We start from the raw sequence: 16585 nt of genomic DNA, 5'->3' as shown, positions 1-16585 counted from the left end.
CTTTTTATGGCTCCAACTTGAGAAGCACTGAATCACAGAAACATAGAAACGTGAAGGCAGTGAAAGGCCACATGGCCATCCCAGTCTGCCCATCAGCAGCATCCACGATCTTCTCCTCTCCCTATGCTTTCTTGAATTTGGACACCATTTTTGTCTCTATCACCTCTACAGGGAGACTATTCCATGTATCTACCACCCTAAAAATATATTTCCTTAGCTTGCTTTTGAGCCTATCACCACTTAAGGGATGCTGATATCTCCAGGCTTTAAAAGGGTCTTAATTGATGTTTTTGTGTTGTTTGGTGTTTTTTTTTAACGGACAATATTATTTTATTGGACTAAATATTTTTTTCTGGGTTTGTTTTTTTTTCCAAATTCTTTATTCATTTTTACATCTTACAACAAGTGATACAATATTACATCATTAAAAACTTTTACACATCACTTGAATTTCTTTCTATTGTCATCATAAATACATAAATTTATTCCCTCCCCACCCACCCTTCCCTGAAATATTTCAATAAAAAAAAACATATAAATATTGTATCTTTAAAATATAACTTTATATCATCCCCCCTCCCCCTATATATAAATATACTGTCAGTGGAAAATGATGTCTAATCATTACAATAATTTGCCAATGGCCACCAGATCTTTTTAAAATTATTATAATTCCCTTTCTGTAAAGCAATTATTCTTTCCATTTTGTAAATATGGCACAGCAAATTCCACCAGAATGTATAACTAAGATTATTATAATTTTTCCAATTACTGGTGATATGTTGCATGGCGACTCCTGTCATAATCAATAGAAGTTTGTTATTGCTTGATGAAATTTGACTTTTTGTTCTCATTGACATACCGAACAGAATTGTATCATATGTTAATGCTTTAGTATCTTTACAAAGGCCAATTGCGGAGAGTGGGGTAAATTTTCCAAACTTTTATATGGGTCTTAATTAATGCTGAAAATTCACTTACTGCATCTCTAAGAAACCAGGTTAAAATCCTGTCATTATAAGAAGTTCCTTGAGAGAACCCTCTCATTTCAAGCCACTAAACTGAATGTATGGCTTAGAAAAATTATGTTAGAGGTCTCTTCCTATCTTGATTTTAGAAAATTGTTAAAAGACTCAACTCTTTGATAGGCTGGTATCTTAATGCATTCTGCTTCATTTTTTCATCAAGTTCCTTATATTCAACTTGATGTATTTTATCTGTTCTATGTATTACTTCTTTCCCTGCCATGCCAGTATTTTCTGCATTATATTGTAAATGCTTTCTGTCTTAATCTGTTTTAAGTCCATTATTCTAATTTGTATTAGCTCACCTTGTTGTGAACCGCCTAGAACTTTTTCGGTATGGCGGTATATAAGAATAAAATTATTATTATTATTATTAGGTTATACCACTGTCACCAAACTAATGCTCAAAACCACAACTGTAAAAGTCCTTATTCTTTCCAGATGACCCGAGCCCTGCAAAACTGGTATTACGGATATCCGTGTAGCCATACCTTGGAGTTGTATGTTTTACTCATCTTGAACAATTATTTGCTCCTCTATTAAAGTGACAATCACCACATTGATTTGTGACTCCTGTTACTTATCCTGCTGTGGCTACTGGCAATGCGTTCACTATCACAAATGCTACGCTGACCTTCACAGCAGTCTTTCTTTACCCAAGTTCTACTGAAGTTGCATCTTGGATCTGTGCGTTCTGCCTAAGATAATCAGCTATGTGTAGGCAGCAGAATGTTTTTTGTTTGGGGAGAACAAAAGTTCCACCCCAGACTCAACCAAGCTCCACCTCAGATGCCACCCCATAATAATAGTACCGATTGTAATGCTATTTCTTCCATTCCTTCTTCATATATACACATTATAATCTTATTAACAGTACATGATAGCAACCACAAAAGTAAACTACACAAAGCACACAGTATGCAGAGAAAATTTTAATTAACTATCATTTATATTCTGCTTTTTTTTCAGAGAGGTCAAGGTAGATGACTTTAAAATATGCAATGTCGCCCAAGTAACTGCTTCATTGCCAAAGAAGTACATCAAGATACATCAAGAAGTAATAAAAAAAATCCTGTAAAGAACATAAAAATAGCAATACTGGGTCAGGCCAATGGTCCATATAGCACAGTGTCCTATTTTTTTTTTTTCTTTAACTATTTTAATAAACATCGTACATTGCATAAACTGCAACAAGTTGTGAGTTCAATGCCCACTCTCAACACAAATCACCACAAAAATACAGTAGATGTATAGTCATACTTCATCCCCCTCCCAATTTCTACCTCCAAACCCTTGTCTGAGCCAATCAGGACCTTAGGCCCCTCCAAGTGCATACTGGCGATGCACTAGGAAGAACCTAAGGCTCCGATTAGCTCAGGTGCCTAAGGCCCCTCCCCTTAGGTGCCTGAGACAATCAGGACCTTAGTCCCCAGATGCACCAGGAGGGGGAAGGGCCTATTATGAAGAGGAGAGGAGGAGGGAGCTGACAAGATGGTAAACACCCAGGGGCAGCAGAGGAAAACACTGCATCGCCCTCGATCGGGGCTGCACAAAATACTTTACGGGGCCGCAGGTTGGACACCCCTGCAGTAGGGCATCAAAACTCAATTCTAGATAATAAAATAATCATACCATGGACCTCGCATTGAAGTTAGCTCATTAACACTATCCAAATCAAAGATAATGTATACCCTTGTTATGAATAGGAAACTAAGCAATTTGTAAAAACCCTAGGGCAATCAGAGCCAGCAGAAAATCTTTACGATATTAGGGTAACTACACCTGATCAATATGAAGATCAAAATTGCTCAGTGTGAGTGGCTTTGCAACATTGATCTTACAGATGAACAATGCCTCAGTTATGTTTATTACATTCTTGATGTACTGCCTTTCTGTGGCACACAGTGGCTTAATTATTACATATAGGCACTTTCTTTGTCCCTAGTGGGTTCATAATCTTTGTTTTGTACTTGGGACAGTGGAGGGTTAGGCGACTTGCCCTGAGTCACAAAGAGCTACAGTAGGAATTAAACCCAGTTTCTCCTAGTGTGCAGACCACTGCACAAACCATTAGGCTACACCTCCCCATTAGTTGGTAGGAAGTAACTGATTTCAAGAAGCCCAGATGAACAGTAGATAAAACAGAGCTCCTAAGATCTTGCAGATAACAACATCATCTAATACTGAGGATTTACATTCAAATCAACTGTAGGTTAGAGAGATTTCTTGCACATTACTAATACCCCAAAATAATGCCTTTCCAACCAAGGACGGTTAGCAGTAATTTGGTAGGAGGACAAAGCAGGTTTGCAATAGCAGAACCTCTGTCTGTTAGCCAAGATCTGGTTATACTGTATATTGAGATAAAATAATCAAATGTAGACCTTTTTATATGAGATTCACTAAACAATCAAAATATTAGACAGTTTTCCACGAGTGTCAAAATTAGTTTTTTTTAAGGGCAATAAGTTCAGTTGGGCTATGGAGATATCAAGCCTTCTTTATTAGGTGAAAATTTGTATATAATGATCCCAAACTTCTGAATCTGTTGTGCATCTAGAAGCAGGACCTCTAGAGGATACCTCCCTCAACTCATTAACCCTCAGGAAAACAAAGGAGGACAGTTTATGTCAGTCAGACATAACCAGCTTATAACTAACAAATAACTTTTTAACAAAATCTGTGTGTATAATAGTGGATAGAGGATGGGCTGTCTGTCCTTGCTGAATGGTATTGCATTTATTGGCAGGCACGTACACATTGCCTTATCAACTCCTCCTGAGCACAAAGATGGGAAATCTGTAAGACAGTTCCCCCTCCCTCACACAGCATTATACTCTTAGGGATGCCATAGGGTAGCAACATGAGAGGTCAAGAGTTGCAGCACCCAAAATAATTTGGTTTATATAAAGAGCCATGGCAGTAAGTGTACTGTGGGAATTGGAGAACCAGAAAGAAAAGAATAAAAAGGGGAGAGTGTGTGTGTTTGGAAGGGTAAGAGAAAGAAAAGAGACTGAATGCCTGGAGTGGGGATGTTGGGGGAAGGCAGAGAGAGTGGTTAGAATGCCTGGAGGGAAGAAGGGGAAAGGAATGGAAAAGAGAGTGACTGCTAGGGAGGGGGGGGAGGAGAGAAAGGGAAGACAATACCTGTACCAAGTTGAAAGGTGAAGTAAATTCTGAGGTTTGGGTGCATGCTGTTAATATTTTCAGGAAAAAAGACACTAGTCAAACATACATCCTAATCTAAAGAAATAAGACTACTCTTTATAATTGTAAGGAACTTAAATATTATTGAATCTGTTCTTTAAATAATATTAAACGTTAATGAAAAATGTGCATTCTCCCCCTTCACTAGCTCCATAAAGGAGAGCTCAAAAGGGAAATTGGCTATTTGAACCATCAACATTGAGCCATTTTTGCAGTGACTGCTGCAAAGTGGGAGCATACATAGGTGTTGGAATGGGGGAGGGGGGCTGGTAGGGAGTGAAGGGAGTGACGTGGGAACCATTACTGTGGTATAATTATTGCGGTACTAGGAAGCACTTTTGCGAATGCCGCAGGAACTGTTAGACTGGGGGCACCACACTTATCTTCTTTACAGGCCATTGGCAGCAGTTCCTATGTTGCCAGTAGCTGACCCAGAAGCCTTCCTTCTGATGCATTTGCATTTTGTGGCATCCACTGGCAGCATGTAGGAATTTCTACTGGAAGCCTGTAAAGAAGATAAGTGTGGCTTGGGGAACAAGGGAGCGAAGGGAGGGAAAGAGATGCTGCACAGGCTGGGGGGAGGCAAGGAAGGACAAATGCTACATGGGGTTGTGTTGGGAAGGAAGAGAAGGGCAGATGCTGCACATGCTGGTGAGGTTGGAAAGCAGGGAAGGACAGATGCTGCAAAGGCTGAGGGGTTGAGAAGGGAGGGAAAGAGAGATGCATAGGGTGGGAAGGGAGGGAGGGAAAGAGAGATGCTGCTGGTGGAAGGGGGAAGAGAAAGGGAGAATGGTTGGACATAGGTGCATGGAGCAAGAGGGAAAGAGGTGTGTATATGGGAAAAGGAAGAAAGAGGGAGAATTGTTGGAAATGATAGTGGTGCAGAGGAGGAGGGAGAAGGAAGGGTAAGACAGATGGAAAGGGATGCAAGAGGGAGGAATGTTGGACATGATGGTGGAGGAAAGGGAGGAAGAGATGCAACGTGGTGTTGTGGAGAGGATTGACAGCAGGAGAAATGTTGGGCATGGGGCTGGTGGGGCAGGGCAAAAGATGTACAGAGGTCAGGGATTGAGAGGGAGAAATGTTGGACGTGGCAGTAGAGGGGCAGTAGAGACGTGGCAGTAGAGAGATGCATCCTGGATCCCCCCTCTCCTCACTCCTTTTGCAGCAAGGAGGGACTGAGAGAGAGAGATGGTGAACAGTGAGAGAGAAAGGGAAACATATTGCACATGGAAGAAATGCAGAAGACAGGAAAGCAGAGAAAAAGAGAACTGGAACCAACTTGATGGAAAAATAAATCTCTGGGCAGCAAATATAAAAAAAACACAAAAATTTATTTTGAATTTATTGACATATACAGTACGTTGGCTTTGGGAAATGTGTATAGCTAAGTCTTTGTATTGTGTTCAACAGAAAAGGAAATGCATTTCTGTTTTTCTCCTGTGTTCTGCATTTGTGAAAGAGACATGGTTTCTTAAGATTGTGCAGGATTGATTGTACTACTGTGGCTTGTTTAGTTTTCCCTTATGTGAATTGGTCTTTTAGTGCCTGCCACAATGCTTATGTTGATGCCCTTTGCTAGGTAGGCTCTTGTGTGACTCATAGAAGTTACTGCTATAATTGTATGATAGAATTGCACTGTTGTTCCTGGTATACCAGGTAATAGATTTTGATCACATCTTTCTCAATAGTAGTTCAAGGCAAATTACTTTCAGGTACAGTCAGTGGCATTGTAAGGGGGGGCGATCCGCTCTGGGCGCCGTCTTGGTGGAGATGCCAGCACCTCTCCTCTCTGAACCCTTGCTGCATGCACACCATCCCTTCCTTCCAACACTCCTGACACCAAGGGCCCCCCTCACCTTCCAATCTTCCCTCTCACAAAATCCTGAGGGAGTTGGATCAGACCCCTCCCAACTTGAGAACCCTTCATCCCCGACATCGCCTCCCGTACTTTTCATCGAAAATCAGGCATAACCGTTTCGAGCTCTGCGAATATTGAGATGATGCGGTATACAAACCTAAGGTTTAGTTTAGTTTAGTTTAGTTAGTTTAGGGATGCCCACTCCATCCTGCCTTGCAAAGCCACTCACACTGAGCAATTTTGATCTTCATATTGATCAGGTGTAGTTACCCTAATATCGTAAAGATTTTCTGCTGGCTCTGATTGCCCTAGGGTTTTTACAAATTGCTTAGTTTCCTATTCATAACAAGGGTATACATTATCTTTGATTTGGATAGTGTTAATGAGCTAACTTCAATGCGAGGTCCATGGTATGATTATTTTATTATCTAGAATTGAGTTTTGATGCCCTACTGCAGGGGTGTCCAACCTGCGGCCCCGTAAAGTATTTTGTGCAGCCCCGATCGAGGGCGATGCAGTGTTTTCCTCTGCTGCCCCTGGGTGTTTACCATCTTGTCAGCTCCCTCCTCTGTCTTGTCGCAGCGTTTGCGCATTTGTGTGGCCCCAGAAACATTTTTTGGGGTCAATGCGGCCCAGGGAAGCCAAAAGGTTGGACACCCCTGCCCTACTGTCTAAGACGTTGTGACTGCTTCATCAATTGACCAACAGTACTCACATTTGGAGATGAATTATTTTCCGAGTCTTTGCTTGTTCTATCTTAAAGATATCACTAAGTAGGATCTTGCCTACATTGCACCTACCAAGTTAGGTGCCTATCCAAAAATTACTTTTTTTGATTGGGGTTTTTTTTTCTTCAGTTTTTAATGGTGCTTTCAATTACAATGCCAATTAAACTAATCAAAAAAAAAATTAGGTCCCCTTTTAGCAAGCTGTGTTAGGGTTTGCTATCACCAGCCACTAGGTAAAATCTCCGACGCTCATAGAATTCCTAACGTGGCTTTATAAATTGGGGCCTTAGTTAGGCACCTAACTTGGTAGACATGCCAATCTCGGCACTTACTGGCAGGCACCATTTATACAATCAGGGCCTTTAATGTCATTTGAGCAGCAGATAGCTTTTTAAGGAAAAACTTTAAACTTAAACAATTTTGTCTGGTTTGATCTTATTTTTATGAAGAATATTTTGTTGCTGGCCCATATGTTAATATTATCTCAATTTGACTATTGCAATTCACTTTATTTAAGTCCGACATTTAAGTTTCAAGAAAACATTCAAGTTATTCAGAATGGTGTGACTGTTTTTTCAAATAAAAAAAAATATGATAGTATTTCTGAACCACTCATTAAACTCTGACTCCCCATAAAGACATGTATAGTTTTTAAAATATTATATATAGTTTTTAAAATTTTTTTTACAGCTATACATCTGAATACATTCTCATTTACACAAACTCTTAAAGGTTTGCATTATAAATGACTATTCAATTCTATATTTTCATATCAAGTGGCATAAGTTTCAACAATTTACCTATGACCATCAAAGAAGAAAAATATCTCTTTTCACAAAAAAACTTAAAACTTTCTTTTCAACAAATTTTTAATTGCAAGATTATAGGATTAATACCTTTCTTTTATATAATTGCATTATCCTATCTTTTTTTTTAACTGCAACTCCCAGTGATTTTATTGGTTAAGTTTTGGTTGTAAACAACCTTGGACCTTTTGGAGCAAATTCTCATAATGGTGCTGTTAGTTAAGTGGCATTAAGTGCCCTACCACTGCCTAATATATATCATTATAATTGGTTAAATCAACGTAATAATTGAATACGCCAATTAAAAACCAATTAAAAGATTGTTTAAAAAAAAAAAAAGGATGCACCCTTAGACGCCTCCAAAAATGGCACCATTGTCCCAACTAAAGAGGCGCCTATGTCCGCTGTAGGCATGGTTAATGCCAGAAGTGTCCTTAGGCACCTCTTTAAATGCAATTCTCATGGAAGGTAGGCGCGGAAATGTAGACCTTTAAAAAACTGGCCTAAATTTCCAGTACCTACCTTTCACATAGCAACGATTCTCCAAACGGCGCCATTGCCTGACTGACATGCAATCGATGGCCATTTTGTAGGCAGCCACTTGTAGAATCCGGCCCTTTTTGCTTGGACTGAACAAGTCAATAAGCTATATACGTATTGCATTGTATTGTATAACAGTGTTCAGAATCTTTCAGTTTTACAATTCTATCTTTAGAGTTCCTCCTTTCATTATCATACCAGATAAAAGTCTTGATGCCTTGCTTTATATCTTTAGCAATTTTTCTTCTGCCTGTGCTTTTGCCATCCTTATTTCTTTCTTTGCCTCATCGAGCTTTATCTGGTATTCTTTGCTACATTCCTATTGTTGCATTCCTCTGTATTTTGTAAACTCTTTGGCCTTTATTTTTTCAGTCACTTCTTTGGAGAACCATATTGTGTTTTTCTTTCATTTTGCCTTTTTTGTTTACAGCTTTTGTTACATTAAGGTCTGTTGTCATTTTTATAGCTTCTTTCAGCTTGGTCCACTGTTTTCTACTTCCCTTGTCCTCTCCAATCCTGTCAGTTCTTTCTTAAGGTATGTCTCTGTATTAATAAATTCAGCATGTTTGAAATCCAATATTTTGAGTTGGATGTGTCCGGATGCAGCTTTCAGCAAACTATACCATATTTGGACCCATCCAAGCGTTAAGCACACTTTCTGTTTTTCTGAGTATTCCAGCACCAGTTATTTAAGCAGAGCACCTTGAAAAAACATCAATGATCTATCTATCTACGCGCGTTATACGTGGTTTTTACAAACCGCGCATACCCTTGCGTGTTATACGCGTGAGCGCGTTGTACAAAAATTTTTTTACATAGTTTCCCCCCCCCCCGACGCCCGATTCATCACCCGGAAGGAGCGCTCGCACTCCCACCCCGAAGGACCGCTCGCACCCCCACAGCCTCCCCCCTCCCCCATGGAGAAGCTGTCTACCTTGTTTCTGGATGCCAGCCCAGCTGCTTCCTCTGCCGGCGGTCCTGCCCCTTCTCAGAGCCCTGTGCTGCGCTGCTTCCTCTTCAGGCGGTCCCGCCCTTTCTCTGATGTCAGAGAAAGGGCGGGACCGCCGGAAGAAAAAGCAGCACAGCAGGGCTCAGAGAAGGGGCGGGACCGCCGGCAGAGGAAACAGCTGGGCTCGCTGGCATCCGGAAACAAGGTAGACAGCTTCTCCATGGGGGAGGGGGGGGAGGCTGTGGGGGTGCGAGCGGTTCTTCGGGTGGGGGTGCGAGCGGTCCTTCGGGGTGGGAGTGCGAGCGCTCCTTCGGGGTGGGGGTGCGAGCGGTCCTTCAGGGTGGGGGTGCGGGTGCGTGCGAGCGGTCCTTCGGGGTGGGGGTGCTAGCGGTCCTGCGGGGGAGTGAATCAGACGTCGGGGGGGGCATCAAGCTTTCAGGGTAGGGACAGGACTTCAAGGAGGAAAGGAGAGTCGGGGCGGGCGAAAACAGAGTCAGGGTCTCCAGAGGAGAGTCGGGGCGGGCGAAAGGAGAGTCGGGCAGCATGCGCGGTATACGGGTGTGCGCGGTATATAAAAATTTATGTACATAAATATGTGTTTTTTGCGCGCTATACCCGTGTGCACGTTTTACACGGGTGCGCGTTATCTATGTGAAAATACGGTACTTATTTATGATTCTGAAGATAGGATTTTCCCAATCCTTATCTGGAACGTTATAATCTCCCAGCAACAGCACCTTCTCTTTTAAACCTAAACTTCTGTATATCAATGGCCAGATCTCCGTCCAGTTTCTCTATGTTGAATGTCTATAGGTCTTTTATTTTTGTCTGATTTCCTTACACATCCAGGGTGGGAGGGAGGGGGTGGGAATGTGATATTATTTTAAATAAGAATGGGTTATTGGAAGAATGGTTGCATTTATATTATTGATTAAGTAAAGGGGCAGGGGAAAATATTACTTTCAATTATTTGTAAGTTCAAAGGGCTTTTCTTGACCTGTTATATGTTCGGATTCATATGTATTGCACTGTTACTACTTGGAAATCAATAAAGATTTATAATTAAAAAAAAAAAAAGAATGTCTATAGGTGACATTACTGTGGATGAAAATTCCATCTTCTATTTCCAAGATACTTTATGCTGTACCCTCCATTGCCCTTGCCATCTGCTTATTAAATACGCCTCTTTATGCTATGGTTGTCTCAAGTTATTTATTTTATTTTTTTTATTTAAATAAATAAATTTTTTTAAAAGTTATTTTTAATATGTTGTTCTAAAACACCTAGAACTATGTGTGTACATGATATAAATAATAATTTCAATAATTTAAAATAATGATTTATACTACATCAAGTAGCATCCTCTTTTCAGATTAAAATGAATAATTACTAATTATAAGCTGATTTTGCATGCAATACTATTACTCATACTAGGGCAATTATTTTTCAAAAGACAAAACAGAAGCAGATGTCTGCTTCTCATCATAAACCTTATGAGAGTGGCTTAGAAGAATGGGTGGAGAATCGTACCTTCTCACCAATTGACAGTATACAGAACTTCAAAGGTCCATTATGTATATTAAAGGCCATTAACACAAACACTATGCTTTTTTACTTAATTTGAATTGTTCAGAAAGTGGTTTAGAATAGCAAAAATAGCTAAGGTTCAAGCATTTGTTGTTATTAATTTGTTTCACGTTAATCGTGGTTAATTACCTTCTTTCTAAATCTAAGCTTCTGCATTAGCTTCACCAGTACTGTGCACCACCACCATTCCCCTAGCGCCTTCTAGAACACTTTTGCTTAATTCCCCAAAAGTTAGTAAACGGAAATGCTTGAATAAAAAAAACTGTAGACCAGGAGTTTCTTTAATGGAAACAAATTAATGCTTACCATTAAACTTTTAAATTTCCTATTTTCGGTAATGAGAAAAAGGCCATCTCTTGTTAAAATCTTGATGTGTTTCACGTCATTGTTGTACCTGTAGGCAATGAATAACTTATGAATATAAATTTGTTTTTAATCAGCCGAGATCAATAATTACCTGCAGGCATGCCCCAATACCATTACATGAATTAATTCTCAAGGCAAAATGTATATCTATGCCAATACAAGGTTGACATCCCATTAACAAAATATATTTACCAGGTTCAAGATGCAGCTCGTATTCTGAAAAAGATCACAACTTTGCACTAGACACAGAACTCTTCCCTAAATCGAACTATGGCTATCTGAAACATTATGTTTTGGTTCATACTGGAAATTAATGAGGATGCAGATGAGACCATGCTAATTTATATATGCCAGAGGAGCATTGTTAAAAAGACAAGCTCTTAATACAGCTTTAAGAGTAACAGGTTGGTATTTATATAGCTGACCAGCTAACAAATTAAGTTAAAAAATTCAAAAGTATAATTATCCCAGCTTTTATTCTTACTCATACCCTTCCTGCTAATGCTATTATTAACATCACACTGCCTCTGCAATTTAACAGAGACAGGGTTGCCAGCTTTATATTACTTACTTAATGCTAATTGCATATTCCCCCGATTCTTTGGTCCTGTATCGCACAAGGTAAGTGCTGTTAACTTTGTCCATAAGTTCAGCCTCGGCTTGTAACCTTTCCATTGCTCCAGCATACCTGTAAGATATAATTACCACAACAGGACCCGCAATTCAAGCAGTGTAAAATCTGTGTCGTTTATTTTAGAATGTTTCTGTGCATTGACATATTAGAATGAATGTTAAACACCATTAATTAGATTTATTATTATCAGCCTTTATTAGCAAAAGTTACTTTTACAATTGATGCAATTCTAATTCCCGCTACCTTCACCGATTATGTACGGTCTTTAGATAATTATTATTAACCACATCAAACTCCATGGTGTATCGCGGTATACAAAAACAATTTTATGTTTATGTTATCATTTACTACTCAAAACTCTTCCTGGTTTACAGATTTTGTACACATACTAATATCCCTGATATAATTACGTTTCAATCTGATATATTTTATTTGCATTCAGAGCCCAGTTGAATAATATCGCATTGGTAGCATGCAAAAATTTGGCATTTTAATGGTAGCATGATTTTTTTTTCCTTTTTTTTATTTCAATCTGTCTTAATTTTGTAGTTCCTGGTAAATGCACCAGCTTTAATTAAGAATTGTATGCGGTGTAGACCCCACTTTTAGAGACTGGTTACCGGACTCTCTAAAGGGCACCGTCGTCAGCAGCCCCTTTATGTGTCGATTATGCGATGGTAGCGTTTAGAGAATCGCACCTCTGGTAAAGATAGGCACCGGATATATAGGCCAGGGTTTGCGGGCGCCTACCTTTGGCATGAATCGTGTCTCTGGAGGCACCTACTGGCATCTAACACCATTTCCGGCGTTAGCCACACCTACAGTGGCATTAGGTGCCGGGAGGTGCCTCGGGATGCACAGTTCCCATTGCTGTTGGTTGGAGGAGTTGCCATGGGGTTGGAGGAGATGTCGTACAGTGAGAGATTAGAGAAACTGGGCCTCTTTTCACTTGGAAAGAGGAGACAGAGGGGGGACATGATCGAAACACTCAAGATAATGAAGGGAACAGATTTAGTAGATAAAGACAGGTTGTTCACCCTCTCCAAGGTAAAGAGAACTTGAGGGCACTCTCTAAAGTTGAAAGGGAATAGATTCCGTTCAAACGTAAGGAAGTTCTTCTTCACCCAGAGAGTGGTAGAGAACTGGAATGCTCTTCCAGAGTCTGTTATAAGGGAAAACACCCTCCAGGGATTCAAGACAAGGTTGGACAAGTTCCTGCTGAACCAGAACGAACGCAGGTAGGGCTGGTCTCGGTTAGGGCACGGGTCTTTGACCTGGGGTCCACCGCGTGAGCGGACTGCTGAGTGTGATGGACCATTGGTCTGACCCAGCAGTAGTAATTCTTATGTTCTTATGTTCTTTTAGGTGCTAGTAGGCACTTTGAATTTTTATTTAAATACCATTTAAAATGGTGTTTCCCTCTTAACTTAGGTGCCAATATGACTCCTACAGGTGTCATTTATAGAATTTCCCCCAGATTACTAAATATAATAAATAAAACAGAAAGAATAGAATAGAATGACTTACCATGATTGACCTGAGTAGTCTACCGGTTTAGGTACCTAGGAAAAGAGAACAGTAAATATATAATAAAAGGTTTCCTATTTAAATTATACTTATGCTAGTGAAATACAAGTTCTGGAGGCCTTCTCTAACTCACATCCAGTTCTAAAATATCCACCACCGAAATCATCTTTAGATTCCTTTTCTTACTGATTTTAGTGATGACAGACGAACCAGTCAGAGAGGCTCATGCAAAAAAACACAACATACAAGTTAAGGTCCTCTTGTGCACACTGAAAACAGCAAGCTATACATGAAGACCTTAAGATGAATATTAAATACTAGATTAAGCCCCAACCAGCAACAACTGTCCCAGAGAGCACACATGGAAAGCGCTACTGAATGAGAGATGATCTTGGGTCTGAGGGGACAGAAGGAAAGGCCCAGTAACGGAGCAGCGGTGGTTGTTTTCCTGTGGGATGATCTCATGGCACTGCTTATCTTGGGGGAAGGAATGGAAGACGAATAAAGTCTACAGGAACCTTTCCAGCTTCTTTACCTAATTAGATGACCGAACCTGCCTCTCCCTTGCCTGTTACAGCTGCTCAAGTGTTACCTCTTTTTCCTTTGCAATGACCAGCAATTTTCTTTTGGGAATCAATTTGGGACATTATACAGAAGTTGGACACTGTGCTATGTACTCAAGTAAGTGAAATTCAGAGCAAATTTTATTTTTATACGGAATTGATTGTTACGCTTAAAAGGACTCAGACAAAATCTTTGGAGGATTTGAGAGGGGTATAAGAGACCTAATTTGGTGAAAATTTTCTATTCATAAAACTTGTCTATAATGTCAACAATATTAAATTTTTTAGTAATTGAGCTTTTATGTTATCTAACTTAACATGCCATAATCACTAATTACTATAATGCTGTATGTCAGAGGTTTATTTATATACAGTATATTACAAATCGTTTTCCATTTAGAATTCTAAAGTTCTTAACACACAGTATATATACATGAAAAAGTCATATATTCCATAGTACCAATATCTTTTTTGCATGACCAACAAGGTTTTTGTATGTCAGAGCAGTATAGAGCATTCAGTGCGCCGGCCGGCACTAAAATCCTTTAGTGCAGTTTTGTAAAAAGGGCGGGGGGGTGTTAAAAAAAAGTAATATGTAGAAATAAAGCATAAACATAAAAGGTATTATTTTTTCCTAAATGTTTTTTGGTTTTATTTCTACATTTTACCTTGAAGAGTGAACTAACAAGGCCACCACACCGATTCACTTATTAAATAATAAATGCAGCATATTAAGGACATAATTAACAACAGGTAAAATCACCATCTTTATTGTCTCTAGTCTGCCCCACCATGATAATTTCAAGGGAGACCAATGACTAATTAACCCTACCTTTTATAAAGTCACGTTAAGCTTTTTTTAATCGCCTGCCATGGTGGTATAAGTTCCGACACTCTTAGAATTCTTAGGAGCGTTGGAGCTAATACAACCGTGGCTGGCGATAAAAAAAAAGCCTAGCACAGCTTCATAAAAGGGGGCCTTAGTTTTTTTTAATCAATTCCATTATGTAGTTGATATTATATTAGATTGTTTCTTCTATTGTGGGTCTAAACATTTGAATTTAATTGCACACCATTGAAATCCCAATTGCTTGATGAAATTTTTAATTTCAGGGCAATTAAGAGGTAATTTCACTGTTTTGGATGCATTTAGGGGCAAATTCTATAAATGGCATCTCGATTTTAGGCAGCAGTAGGCATCCCACCGTTGTCTAATCATCCAATCAGGACACATGTTTTCTTAAAAAAAAAATGTTTTTAACCCAAGGCAGACTGCCTATACTGTAGGCATCTGTCATGGGTGCAGGGAGACATGTCAGGAGACTTACGCTTGCCAAAGGTTGGGCGTGTGCATAGTTTCACCCGAAAGTGGCCTTGGGCAAGCTTAAACGGCACTAGGTGTCTCCCTAGGGCCGCGAAAGACGCCTGAAATGTAGATCAGCAAAATGTTGGCCCACATTCCAAATAGACGTGGCCACTGAATTGATCATGGCAAGGAAATCTCCCTGCTGCGATTAGCTGAGCGGCCCTGGTAGGGAATCCCCTGCTGTGATGTCAGGTGGCAGGAGGGATGCCCAATCCCTCTGGCCACCACCCCCGAAAACCCCTCCCCCCAAAATTTCCCCGGCAAGAGGGATGCCCACTCCCTACTGATGGAACCCCCAAAACAACCTCCCCCAAACCATGATAGGCAGGAGGAATGCCCACTCCCTCCTGCCAGCAGGCCTTCCTGAACCCATGACCTCCCCAAATGGAGATAAATGTGTTATTCCGGGGCCTATCTTTTCTTCCCTCGAGACATTTTGATAAATTCCAGTTCAGAATTGATCTGGAATGGTTTGTGATATACCTATAGCTAAAAATCCACTTTAGAGATTCTTCCATTAGCGATACCTTTATTGTTCGCAACAAGTCTAACTGGACTCCACTAGGTCCGCTGGAACCTGTTTTGTTGATATTTAAAGAAATGGTATTAAATAACATGGAAAGACTCAGTTTACAAGAATAAATAGTTTAGATAGTAACATAGTAAATGACGGCCAATAAAGACCTGAATGGTCCATCCAGTCTGCTCAACCATGCACACTCTATAAATTCATGATTTAATTTAAATTGTCCTTTTTTAAAGATATTCTGGGCCGGAAACCCGGAGCTCTGCCCGGTACTGAGTCTCCATCTGAAACATTCCAGTTTCCTACCTTCTTTTTTATTTTTAAAACTAAGCTTTGCTTTTTTTTTTTTTTTTTTTTTTTTAAGACTACACTATTTGCTATGTTGCAAATAGTATTTCTTGCATCTATGTGGCATCTATGTGGCATAAAGGATATGTTCATGATTGCTTATTTGTTTTCTGGGTTCTAATATTGTAATATTCGTGCTGCACTTGTTTCAATAAAACACCTTCTTGTTTGTTTTTTTTTTTTAATCTTTGCTACGAGTATCCACCAGTTTTCTGGCTGTCTTTCTAGGCACTGTAGTTCAGCTCCCCACCTTCCTGGTGAAAGCTGATTGTCTTTCAGCGTTTGCTGTCACTGGCACAGAGTTAATCATTGTTTCCATGCCACTTTTTTCCCATCCACCAACACTAAATAATTCAGTGGTTGCAAGTTTGAAATCAGATGCCAAGATTATTATCAAGAAAGCCGCGTGGAGGCTTGTTGCAGCGGCGGAGAGAGGTAGCCGGGAGGAAGAAGGAGGGCTGAGACAGAGAAGGTAGCGGCGACGAGCGCGGGCAGCGGCGAGAGTAAGCTCCGCCCACCCGCACCGCATCACCAGCGGAGCCAGAGGCCGGA

At 40.1% G+C, this 16585-nt stretch overlaps 1 protein-coding gene across 2 annotated transcripts in view; it reads right to left on the bottom strand.

The window, feature by feature from the left end:
• Positions 1-16585, bottom strand: part of VAV3 (vav guanine nucleotide exchange factor 3) — a 571528-nt gene that overhangs the window by 97705 nt on the left and 457238 nt on the right. For both annotated transcript variants that reach the window (XM_033916404.1, XM_033916405.1), the window contains 3 exons: positions 13231-13265; positions 11641-11757; positions 11010-11097 (listed from right to left, as the gene is read on the bottom strand). In XM_033916404.1, coding sequence (XP_033772295.1) covers positions 11010-11097; positions 11641-11757; positions 13231-13265 — 240 coding nt within the window. The remainder of the gene's footprint in view (positions 1-11009; positions 11098-11640; positions 11758-13230; positions 13266-16585) is intronic.

This window comes from Geotrypetes seraphini, chromosome 12 (assembly GCF_902459505.1).
Source record: "Geotrypetes seraphini chromosome 12, aGeoSer1.1, whole genome shotgun sequence".
Lineage (NCBI taxonomy): Eukaryota > Metazoa > Chordata > Amphibia > Gymnophiona > Dermophiidae > Geotrypetes > Geotrypetes seraphini.
This window is presented reverse-complemented; position numbering and strand designations above follow the sequence as displayed.